This window comes from Giraffa tippelskirchi, chromosome 7 (assembly GCF_054371585.1).
Source record: "Giraffa tippelskirchi isolate mGirTip1 chromosome 7, T2T-mGirTip1v1.2.pri, whole genome shotgun sequence".
Taxonomy (NCBI): Eukaryota; Metazoa; Chordata; class Mammalia; order Artiodactyla; family Giraffidae; genus Giraffa; species Giraffa tippelskirchi.
Window position 1 is genome coordinate 77,520,212 of NC_137281.1, and position 12,570 is coordinate 77,532,781.

Sequence of the window (12,570 nt, forward strand, 5' to 3'; positions counted from 1 at the left end):
ATTTCATGAAGATTTCCTTAGACAACGGAACCCTTAAGAACCTAAAGGCAAGCCTCGAATTAAAAAGTTCTAGACTCCAGAGAACAGAACAGTTAATTTCATTCAGCAGGTTCAACAGCTTTGGTCTTTGGCTCCTGTCACCCAGGGTAGGTTCTGTAGATTCTGGGAGAAGGGATGTGCCTGCTGGTGTGATCACAGCACAGAGAGGTCAGGTCTTAAGTGCCTCATTCCATGGTCCAAACAGAGCACCCGGGCCTTCAGGTCACTGAGAATACTGCTATAGCAGACCCTTTTGTGTTTTTCCATTTTTCTGGCTTCATGATTTAAATGAAGCAATATTACTCTTGATTCTACTTGCATCTAGTGTAAGATGTCACAGTGGGATAGGAGAAATGAAGAGTCTAAGGAGAAAGAATCAGTTGCATTTCTTCCTGTCTGTCCATAACTTACTTCTCAAGTTCAAGGCTTCACTTCCTTTACCAGCCCCCAGGCCTGTGCTCTTTTTCTAGTCTCTAACCACTCCAAGCCATTCTAAGTGTCACCACTGGCAAATATTTCTAAAACATCATTTGCATCATGTCCCTTCCTTTTCTGCTAAAAAAATCGACAAACATATACAGTGGTGTCAGCCCTCTGGGACTACAGTGAAGGCGGGAAGCCTGGAAGAATGTAACCAGGCTGGGGCATGGGAGTCCTGACGGAAGCAGCCACCGGGGTGGAAGGGAGTCTGGGCTGATTCTGGGCCAGCAGTGAGATGCATCAGGGTGGGCTCCACAGGTAGGGACCCTTGCCCAGGCAGTTCCAGGGTCATGCAGATGTCAAGAATCAGGCTTCCGAATGACCCCTGTCTTAACAGGAACTAGCAGTCTGAAGGATGGGGAGGGAGTCAGGCCACAGACAGACAGGCCTTGTTTCAGGCCGGAGTGCAGCTTGGAGAATGAAGTGATGTGCTCAGTGGGAAATGGGGCAGAAGGAGGACAGGGTGAATTCCAGGCCCTGCAGAACTGTTGGGTCCAAAGCTCCATGGAATGTTTTTCCCTCCGTGACCTACATGGTAGCAACTTGCTCAGGGACTCACTGGGGCTGAGCCTGTGGGCACTGGCGATATTCCAAGCAGGGTAGGGAAATAGCTCAGATGGGCATTCAGAACCCCCTCAACCAGTCCTGTCCAGTCACACATTCTGAAAAACTAGAAAAACGATAGATGTGGCTGTTGAGCACTTGGAATGTGGTTAGTAAGACTGATGAACTGAATTTTGAATTTTACTTAATTCTAATATAAGTGGCCACATGTGCCTCTTGGCTACTATATTAGACAGGGCAGGCCAATATAGAGCCTGGCCTCTGACTGACCTATCCAGGTAATACCCTCAGTCATTCACATGTCCCCTCCTAACTGGTCAAGCAGATGACATACAGGTTTATTCTGCCACCTCATCATTGCCTCTGCTGTCCCCACAGCTTGGATCCCCTCACTCTTTTCCCCACTATCCAGTCCTGACCTTTCTTTGGCTGAACGTACACCCATCTGCTCCTCAAGTCTTCTGTAAGAACACCAGCTCCACTGCTATTCCCTATCATTGCCACCCACAACCTCTGTGTGCTTTACAGGTTCTAAAATTTCACAGTGTTCTGCCACATTTCACATCGGCAAGGCACTGAAAAGATCCTTTATCATTGTGGAAGTCTTGCTTACCTTCCATCCCCGTAAACCTCTGCCCTTTTGAATGAGCTTCATTCTGCAAGGAAGTTGCCAACTTGCCATTCCCTGCGCTCAAGCTTCTAGGCGTTTAAGAGAGACACCACAAGTCTGTAAGGTCCTTCTCTGCCTCATCAGAATTATGCAGGTTCTATGGCCCCAGTCTGTCCAGTGTCACTGCCACCCTCAGACCTGTCATATCCACAGACCACACACCTGTCCCTCAGCTCTTCTCTCCTGCTTTCAGGGCCCCACCCTCTGTTTCTAAGATCACCAGGAGAAAACTCCCACCTTATGTTACTCTTTTGCACAGAGCAGTTTCGCTTTTTCTGTTCAGCAATTTCTCGCTCCCAACCCGTCCTTGAACCTTTCCTTTCACAACCAAACCAGGTCCATGAAATGTGTCAGAAAACATTTGCCCCATCTGTGCCCAGAGCTGGAGTCTGAGCCCCAGCCTATGCTAAAGTCATAAACAGTTTTCCTTCTAGTTCAGTAGAGAATGGGTTTCCTTGAAGGCAAGGACAGTATGCTGTGGTCCTTCATATCCCTCAGAGGTGCAGAGGTCTAACAAAGTGTAGGACGTACACATATGCCAGTGAAAACATGGTGAATTGAATGTATTTGAACTTAAGAGAGAAATCAAAGGTAACCCCCCTTGGCTGTAAGGCTGCAGAAAACATGGAGAAGATGAAAAGGAAAGTTGGTTTGGGGCAGGGGCATTGTACAAAGGATGAGGTTGGACAGAAATAATGACATATTTCTTAAACTTCATTAAGGCCCTAAATAAGTTACTTACAAATTTTTTAAACAGTAAAATTAATGCATTTTATGGAAGGCAAGCCTGCAGTACTTTTTAAAATACATGGCAGCCTCAAAGGAGTTTTATTCAAAAGAATGACACACCATGAATGCGGTAGTTAAAACATGTGGGCAGCTGGGAAAGAATTAAAATGTGGAGAAAAATCACAAGGGAGGCATATGTTGGTTATTCTGGGCCTGCCTCCTAATGTAGAAGTAGCAAAATTATTAAAAAACGCTCATCTGTGGGGAAGAGCTATGCATTTTAGCATCTAGGAGGGATCTGGCTAAGGTATTTGGGGCAATGCTACTGCAAATCCTTATTGTGAACTGAGATCAATAATTGCAAAATCGGTTGTCTCCAGGTGATTTTCTTTATCGTAGTCCTTCAAGATTTCCAAAGTTTTCAATTCCGATTCTGTTCCATTTCAGATACACATTTTTCTACAGTGGCATTGTGAGCGATGTCCATGTGACTGAGTGTCCCGCCAGAGTGGGCATCCTGCTGGACTACACTACCCAGAGGCTGCTGTTTATAAACGCTGAGACTGGACAGATGCTCTTCATCATCCGGCACAGGTTTAACGAGGGCGTCCACCCTGCCTTCGCCCTGGAGAAACCTGGAAAATGTACTTTGCACCTGGGGATAGAGCCCCCCGATTCTGCAAGGCAAAAGTGATCATTGGCTTTCAGAGTTTCCAAGAGCAAAATTCAAATATTGGAGGAGGGAGGTGCTCTCTTGTTCTCTCCTGTGGGTGCTAGACAGCATTCAAAACATTTGAATACAGCATTCAGAAAACACTTGCACGAATGATAGCTCCATGCACAGTGATCAACACACGAGCCAAACCACCAAGAAAACCTTGAATTTCTAGTGTCGTGTGAGTAGAAGATGGAAAAAGCAACCTCTGCCCTTCAGTTTATATATGTTTGAGTTCTTCCCTAAGTGAAAAGGATTTATACCTGACTTGGGAATCGAAATAGTGAAATGGACTCCCACCTGTGTCGCTGGTGAAAGAAATCCTTGGAGGGACAGATCTATGTCCCTTTCTGAGTGAAGGGAAGGTTGTGCTGGTAATACATCTCCTCTGACAGGAAACAACTACTTTTTCCATAAGAGAAATGTCACCTCACTTCACTAAAGAATGCTGAGTCCTAATCAGTAGAGAAAATGTTTTAACCCTTCTAAGCTGATAATGAACTCTTTTGTAACCATGATATACTGTAGAACATGAGTCTCTTTTCCCTGAAATTTTAAATGTAGAAAAATGCTAGATATTAGAGATTTCCTTTTTGTTAAATAAATGGTTAGAGTCTATAAAACAAAACATGTTTTGTGAACTTATTACATGTGACTTGCGAGCCTGGCTTCTCTGGATGGGACAAACTGTGGATAAAGAGTCACCACACTGCAGTGGGTGGTACTACCACTCATTTTTATGTGAGAATTTACACGTGCAAGCTTTAAAATCTAAACATTTTCAGCCTATAGTTACAGACAACTACCAGAAACTGAGAATCTCTTGTTGCTAAAAATAAAATGGTCATTTTAAGATATATTGAAATCTCTCAAAATCTTCCTAAAATATGTATGTGTCGAGTTGATAAATATAAAGTGCATGTTGAGATGATTGCTCTTGTTCTACACAAGACAAACACTTTGTACTTGTAGATTTTTTAAACATTACGAATTCGATTATTTTCTTATACCGAGAAATAATGTCCTACTTTTGGTACATACCCTAAAATCTATTGTTTAATAGATGGAAAAGCCTAACTGGGTGTGTAACCGCATTAACAGAGTGACTTCAAAGCCTTCCTCATCCTGCTTTGAAATTAGGGCAACTGCTGGCAAGAAGGATAGTTAGTGAAAACAAGGAGTAACATGCTGCTTTGTGGGAAACACTGTCTTCCGTTTGTACAAGCCTTAAAATGATAATCAGGTTCTGATTAATCAGCAACTCATGGTCATTATTACTTTTTTGGGTGGGAATATAGTGTAATTAAAAACAATAACGAAAGGAGCAGCAACCACGTGGATTTTAGGATTTGACTCAGTTTGGATTCCTCCAAAAGTAGACCAAAGAGATAAACATTTAGTGCAAGTTATTTACATAGGAGGCGATTTCAGGAAACATAGGAGGCGATCCTAGGAAGCACAGGAGAGGACCTGGGGAAAGTGAGAAAGGAAGAGGCAAGAGCGTATAGAAGACATGTTTTATGGGTGGGTTAATACAGTGTGGACACCTGGGGCTTGCCCGTGTTGAGGGCACCCTCGGAAACCACTAGGAACATGCCAGAGGTTAACGTGTAAGCACTCCTGTCCAACCCAGTTGGGTGAGCATTGCCCCTGAGACCTCGCGGGACATTCAATTCCCTTCCCTACCTTTCCAGGTTGTGTTCCTTGAAAGCTCTTATGGTCACAAGAAAACCCTCAAAGGACACAAGAAACACAGGTGTCTGATACAGCTGACAGCAGGCCGACCACCATCTGACGCAGCTGCTGGGGCACTCAGGCGAGCCGCGGGGAGGCGGGCAGGACGCCAGCAGCGTCCGCCGTCAAGATGGAAGCAGCTCCGGCATTAAGGCGGAAGCCGTGTGGTAATGAAAGGAACTAGGTTCAAATTGTGACTCAGCCCTTCTACGTCATTACTCTGGGCAACTCAGATGCTTTAGTGATGCCTTTTTCTCAGGATAAATGTAGACATAAGGTTAAATAAGCACGTGAAACAGCCCAGTATTTTTAGCTTACAACGTCCTGACGAGGATGCCAGAGACCCTCTGTGGCGACCTTTCACCGCATCCCCGGTAAGTGGGCCCCTATCTCTAACCGCGTAGCAGGTGGATGCTGGCAGGGAGGACAGTGGGGTTGGGGGAGCTCATGGTTTAGCCGCCTTTGTCTGTTAACAGGCAGTGGTTCCTAGGGGACTGGTCCCGTGCAGACAAGTAGAGTGAAGCTAATGCTGTTTCCCCCATATCCTCCTCCTTGGCCCTTACTCTCTGAGGTCCCTTTGCGTTCTTGTCTTTCCTCTTCACACAACACAGATCCTCAGCGAGAGGAAAGGAAGGCAGCAAAATTCTGTAAAAATTTCTCCTCTGGAAATCTGTTGATGGTCAATGTATAGCTCATGCATTATCTCTTAACACTCATCAGGTCGTTGCACAACAAAAACTTCCATTTTATGGATGAGGAAACCAGTCTCAGAGCAGTTAACTGACTTGTTCATAGCCACAGCTGGCAGGGAGCAGAACATGGATTTAGATACAGCTTGCATCCGAAGCTAGAAGAATAAAATGATTATATTTTGTTTCATTTTTAATCACAGATCATTTTTCTACATATACATTATACATGAAAATTATGTGTCTTTGCATACTCATATGCACTCTACACATACACATATGAATATACATATATGCACATATATATTAATTCATACATCCACTTTCTCTTCACTCCTGAACTGACTTCCTTCCCAAGCCTCTCTTTTGTTATCAGTGCTGTCTTACTCCCAGCAGACATGGGATACTTTAATTCTTTCTTCAATACCATTGACCTTATTTAGGATTCAGAGATATGTATAATATTCTATTTGTGAAAAAAAAAAAAAACCCCAAAACGTGAAACCACATACATGAAAACACAGTTTTGCCTCTAACAGGTACAGGGCCGAAAGAGAGGAGTGTGTGGAAAAAAGATTAGAAAATGAGGATGAACTCTGTGGTCCTTCTCTGTCTTTTTGCACCTGGCAACTCTGGCTGGATATATTCTTTGTCAAAATTAGAGGTATTTTTCTGTTGGAGCAAACCAGAATATGTTCCTGTTGTTTTTATTTTATTTATTTATTTATTTTTTATTTTTTTATAATTATTTATTTTAGTTGGGGGCTAATTACTTTACAATATTGTAATAGTTTTTGCCATACATTGACATGAATCAGCCATGGGTTTACATGTGTTCCCCTTCTTGGACCCCCCACCCACCTCCCTCCCCATCCCATCCCTCTGGGTCATCCCATTGCCCCAGCCCTGAGCCCTTGTCTCATGCATCGAACATGGAATGGTGTTCTGTTTCACATATGATAATATACATGTTTCAATGCTATTCTCCCAGAATGTCCCACCCTCACCTTCTCCCTCAGAGTCCATAAAATTGTTCTATGCATCTGTGTCTCTTATTCTGTCTCGCATATAGGGTTATCGTTACCATCTTTCAAATTCCATATATATGCATTAGTATACTATATTTTTGTTTTTCTTTCTGGCTTACTTCACTCTGTATAATGGGCTCCAGTTTCATCCATCTCAGTAGAACCGACTCAAATGTTGTTTTTATAGAAGTGCTTCCCTAGCATCCAACAGAATTGTCTTGTACTTCATCACACTCACCTACAAAACTGTGTGCTTTCAATGTTGAAAACTAACACTCTCCTATCAGAAGCATCTTTCGGGCCTCAGAATGGCCTGTATCTGAGGTCCCTTCTCACCCTTGCTGTGTTAATTACCAATTAATCATCTCAACTGTTTAATTGCTTGAAAGAACACACAGGACTCAGTTTATGCTCATGGAAGAGCTTTATCACAAGCAAATAATACGGTCCAGCTGTACAGTGAAGGGTCAGCATTGAAAGGGTCCTCCTATATGTCAAGTGCAGGTGCCCTTGCCCACCCATGAGTGGGATGCACAGCATGCACGTATCTCCAGGCCTCAAAACACCCATCATCAGGGTGGGTGTGAAGCACCTAGGTAGCAGGAAGCTCAAGTTTTGTTTCAGGGACTTTGGTGCGGGGAGGGGGGCTCTCCTATTGAGCTGGTCATGTACTTTCTAGCTATAAAACTAGCCCTAATTGTTGAAACTTACTCCCTGCCCCCTACAGGCTCTACCAAAGCCAGTACCTAAGATAAATCCAATGATTATCACTAAATGATGCTGACAGACTGATACAGCTTGCTCCAAAAGAACTCATGAATCCGTGGTTACAGAATACCACTTCTTTTTAGATAATAAATTTCCATGGCATTAGGCAAGGATCAGTAACTGTGTGGATACACAGGTGGTCAATGAAGATGAGTGGGAATGAACCCATGCTAGGCAATTACAGTCCTGAATTCCAGAGCCCAACTGCTGGGGGTGTTTCACAAATAATAGTAATGAGAGCTGAGTGCCTCTCCTGCCAGTAGCCATCCCCCATGTCCCTAATTCGGTGACTGTTAGGCAGTGATTGAGGGCTCATCCTTGAGCTGAATGAAGTTGGACCTGCTTTCCAGCCACCTCCACAGTGGGCAGGGGTGTTGGCAGGGGAACGTATTTTCTGTAGTTTTCACATTAGAAGAATGGCATCTCTCATTTTGCTTTACTGCCCCCAGAGTATATGTGGCTCCTCTTTTATGCGCCCCTGTTTTGGTCTTAACTCTCTGTCAATATTGAGTTTGTTTTCTCTAATCAGTATCAGTAACTTCAGGTGCCCAAATAGTATATGCACTGTAAGAATTGCTTGAGAATAGTTGGAGGGTTGAAAATGTTTAACCTGGAACAAAGACAAGTTAAGGAAGGAAATAAGTGTTCTTCAAAGACTTGCTGCTGTTTAGTCCATAAGTTGTGTCCAACTCTTTTGTGACTCCATGGACTGTAGCCCACCAGGCTCCTCTGTCCATGGGATTTTACAAGGAAGAATACTGGAGTGGGTTGCTATTTCCTTCTCCAGTGGATCTTCCCAACCCAAGGGTTGAATCCTTGCCTCCTTCGTCTCCTGCTTGGCAGGTGGATTCTTTACCACTGTACCACCTAGGAAGCCAGAGACTTGAAGGGCTGTTTTATGGAAGGAATTAGGCTTATTTTGAGTTTTACACCAGGACCAGTGAGTAGAAGTCCCAGGGTTGAGGAATTTGGTTCAAGAGAAAGGAGGATACCCAGTCAGTAGCAGCTGGCTAAGAGACATACTCCTTGGCAGGTAATGAGCACTCAGAGTCAGGCTGAAAGATCAACCATCTGAAATTTTAAAGAGCATATTCTTGCTTTCAGTTCCAGATCCATGGTTTTTAAGCTGTATTCCTGGGGTGCTGGGATTCCCCAGAGGGGCCTGAGGACAACATGGGATCCAGTAGGAAAGCCAAGTGGGCATAAATTCAAGCCCCTACCCCTTTCCATCACAGTGGCTCAGTTTGGATCTGGATTCCATAGAATAGTTTATTTAATAAACAGGTTTCTGTGGTTAGATAAAGTTTTAAAAGTCGCTAACCACTGAGATTAAAGTCTGAACTCTGTGATGCTGAATTCACTTTAGGGACCCCAAAGTCCCTAAATCTTTAATTTTCTCCAAGTCCCTTTTCCTTTACTATCCAAATACTGATGTCGTATTGATTGTAAGAAATTTTGATTCTGATTCCAAATTTCCAAGAATTTCTCCAAATGATTGCTTTCTCCTTGTTGACATCTCTGCCCTCCAAATTCCCCTCCACCACCTCTAGCCACCTCTTCTTCATGCGTCCCTGGTCCCGTTTGACTTTCACTATCCGGATCATTGACACAATCTCCATTGATTCCTTAAGGCAATGCTAACACAAGGCTGACATTGGGAGCAGTTAACATAGCTTTTGTTGAAGACTTGGAGTTAATAAGGGAAATTTCTTCTTAGATAATGATGCAAAGTAAAACTGATTGTGAAGCATCCCATGTTGCCAGGAGCCCCCGTCTGAACTCCTTTAGCCTGGCCTTCCAGACGTACTTAACAGACAAACCTCTCCATTCCATTTTGTTCTTAAAGTTTCTAGCTTCTGTTCAAGCTTTGCTTTCCTCGGATCAGACAATGGAACTAGAAAACATAAAACTAAAAAACACTTCTCTTACCAATATCGACATCTTTTATAATAAAATGAGAACAAAACTGTGCCCTCCTGTCTCAGCCTCTTCTATCCTGTCCAGACTTTAGGCCTTTCTTTGCAGAACTAAAAGGCCCATTAAAAGCCATTCCCTAAACCAGAGAATACTTCCCAAGATGAATTTGGCCATTACTTAGAATGGTTTTAGAATCCCTTTAGTATCTTCCCTTTCGTGGATTTCTGTACAACCAGCTAATGATGGAAAATCCTTTCTCAAACTAACCCAAGCTCCCAAACTTCATGTTGGGCTGTTTCGACACCACAAAGAATCTTACTGCATGCTCGGCACTTTAAGGAGCAGTCAGCAGTCATCAAATCAGACAAAATCCTTGCTTTCAAGGAGCTTATATTTTAGTGGACAATAAATACATACATGCATCCCTGGTGGCTCAGACAGTAAATAATCCGCCTGGAATGCAGGAGGCCCGGGTTTGATCCCTGGGTCAGAAAGATCCCCTGGAGAAGGAAATGGCTACGCACTCTAGTTTTTTGCCTGGAGAATTCCATGGACAGAGGAGCCTGGAGGGCTATAGTTCACGGGGTTGCAAAGAGTCAGACACGACTGAGCAACTAACACACTCAAATACATACATAGTATGTCAATGGGGAATAAGAACTAGGAAGAAAAATAAATCCAGGTAAAAGAATGAGGAGGCAGGGACTGCTCTGTATTGTAGGTATGATAGAAAAGTGTCTCTAATAAGATGACATTTGAATAAAGACCTAAATAAGGGCTTCCCAGGTGGCACTAGTCGTAAAGAACCGGGCTGCCAATGCAGGAGACATAAGAGACACAGGTTTGATCCCTGGGTTGGGAAGATGCCCTGGAGTCGGAAATGGCAACCCACTCCAGTATTCTTGGCTGGAGAATCCCATGGACAAAGTAGCCTAGCGGGCTAGGGAACAGGTCATGTGGATACCTGCAGTGGAAGACTATTGACCGCAGAAGGAACAGGCATATAGAGGTCCTAATGCAGCACATGGGAGTGTGTTAAAGACCAATAAGGAGGCCACGGGACTGGAGTGGAATTAGCAATGAGGAGAGAATGCTACAGATGCAGACAGTAGCTGGGGGCCAGTTCATGATGGCCTTAAAGGCCAAGTAAGGACTTCAGGTAATATTTTGGGTGAATTAACAAGAAGTAAGGCATTAGGAATCAGGCAATGGCAGTCTCAGAGAACTGGCTTTTCATGTGTTTGGGTATTCTGTTTGTGAGCATTAAACAGGATGTTTCATAAAGGCCCCCTGGGCTGGCCTTTGCCAGCTCTCAGCTCCTGCAGAGAGGACCTGATGTAGGTGGGAGAGAAGAAAAAGTGTTCCTTGTCTCCCTCTTAACTCTGTCCAGGAACCCTGTGGCCCTGCTCACTTCCTTCTTCTAGGGGAGCAGCACTGCTGCCTGGTTGCGTTTAGGACCAGCCTTGTGCAGAAATGTGGGGGAAACTGCTATTGTACCTGGGCTGGCTTGTGTTGAATTGAGTCTGTTTAGAAGCCCCAATACTTTGGCCACCTGATGCAAAGAGCCAACTGATTGGAAAAGACCCTGATGCTGGGAAAGATTGAGGGCAGGAGGAGAAAGGGGTGACAGAGGATGAAATGGTTGGATGGCATCATAAACTCAATGGTATGAGTTTGAGCCAACTTCGGGAGGTGGTGAAGGACAGGGAATCCTGGCGTGCTGTAGTTCATGGGGTCACAAAGAGTCGGGCACGACTAAAAAGCAACAACAAACAACCTTTGATAAGTTGGCAGTCAGCAAAGATGGAGAAATACAAGCACATTTGAAGGAGTATTTTACATTTTTCAACTCCATGAATTTGCAGTTATTGGAAAGATGAGACCATGATGTCATTTGGGGACTATGTGGCCAAACAGGGCCTCAGACAGGCTGATGGGTGTATCTTTATGTATGTAAGTGTGCATCGGTATGTTGTGTATATTTCATGTCTGTGTGTGTATGTGTTTGAGTGTATGGGTGTGTGTGTGTAAAGGGGGAAGGGTAGTTTTCCTGAGTTAGCATTGTCATTACAGTTCAGGGCTGGTTTTCCCACGGAAGACCTAGGAAGTGGATTGGTCAGAGCTCTCAAAGGTTGTCAGGTCCATAGAGATGCACCCCCATTAATCAAGCCCACAGAAGACTCATGAATAATTTAGAATGTCAATCACTTAATCTATGGTGAAAAATTAAATTGGCAAAGGGGCTAGAGAGCATACACCTCTGGTCAGAGAACTCCCACTCCAGGCCCTTGAGCTCTAGGACCTGCAGGCTCCCACCATGGTCAGTTTTGGCTGCTCATACTCCTCTCAGGTTCCATGTGCTCAGGAGAGCTGACAGATTTCCACATGGGAAGCTCTGTGTGGATTTAAGGATCGTTTGGTGATCAAGGCAGGTTATGTGGAAGAACTTAATGGCCAGCATTATTAAACTGCCATGGCTAGCCATGGGCCCAAATATTTGGTTTTCTATTCCAAGTACTTTCTCTTGGCATCAGCCCTAAGGATTTTTCCCTGAGAAAATCCTTGTCCATTGGGGGTTTTATTTATTCAGTACAAATTTTTACACTCACAATTAAAAAAAAAAAAATTTAAGACCCTTTTCCAGGCTCTGTTTTTTTTTTTTTTTTTCTTCATTTAGTGAATGATTCGGTTTCTAGGCCCAGTTCCTTCTGTTTTTGATCTGAAAAATCGCATGCCTGTTATGATGACCCCTGCAGATGATAGAACATCATCTATTATGTGAAGATATTACCAATTTAATAGAAGGAAACCGTACTTGGAGGTTCTTACGTGACATCTCATTGTCTCTCCCATGGACTGACTGCATGTGGGGGGAGGAGGAGGATGCTTTTATTCAAGGGTTTGTTGTAATTGATGAGAGTGGGTTAGAACCAGATTATCATGTAGATCTGGGTTGAGAGAAACTGGACTCATCCTTTAGCTGTGTGATTTGCTACAAATTGCTTAGTTTCATTTAGAGTTCTCATTGTAAGGAAGGCATCAGTTCAGTTCAGTTCAGTTGCTCAGTCATGTCTGACTCTTTGTGACCCCATGGACTGCAGCACGCCAGGCTTCCCTGTCCATCACCAGCTTCCGGAGCTTACTCAGACTCATGTCTATCGAGTCGGTGATGCCATCCAACCATCTCATCCTCTGTCATTCCCTTCTCCTCCCGCCTTCAAGTACTAGTTATTATGT

The 12,570-nt window shown here is 43.9% G+C and overlaps 2 protein-coding genes and 1 long non-coding RNA gene across 6 annotated transcripts in view; 2 read left to right on the top strand and 1 right to left on the bottom strand.

Moving 5' to 3' along the window:
* The window catches only part of CMYA5 (cardiomyopathy associated 5), a 108,999-nt gene extending 105,174 nt beyond the window's left edge, over nucleotides 1-3,825 (top strand). For both annotated transcript variants that reach the window (XM_081506019.1, XM_081506020.1), the window contains one exon: nucleotides 2,930-3,825. In XM_081506019.1, the coding sequence (XP_081362145.1) occupies nucleotides 2,930-3,176 (247 nt within the window). In that variant the 3' untranslated portion in view covers nucleotides 3,177-3,825. The remainder of the gene's footprint in view (nucleotides 1-2,929) is intronic.
* Nucleotides 1-5,081, bottom strand: part of LOC145512332 (uncharacterized) — an 84,024-nt gene extending 78,943 nt beyond the window's left edge. The window contains exon 1 of the long non-coding RNA XR_014058478.1: nucleotides 4,884-5,081. This is a non-coding gene — a long non-coding RNA (uncharacterized LOC145512332). The remainder of the gene's footprint in view (nucleotides 1-4,883) is intronic.
* Nucleotides 4,775-12,570, top strand: part of THBS4 (thrombospondin 4) — a 268,357-nt gene continuing 260,561 nt past the window's right edge. For 2 of the 3 annotated variants that reach the window (XM_081506025.1, XM_081506024.1), the window contains exon 1: nucleotides 4,777-5,305. The gene's annotated coding sequence lies outside the window, so the exon portion shown is untranslated. Of the gene's footprint in view, nucleotides 5,306-12,570 lie in introns of all 3 variants that reach the window. The other variant, XM_081506027.1, reaches the window with a different exon arrangement.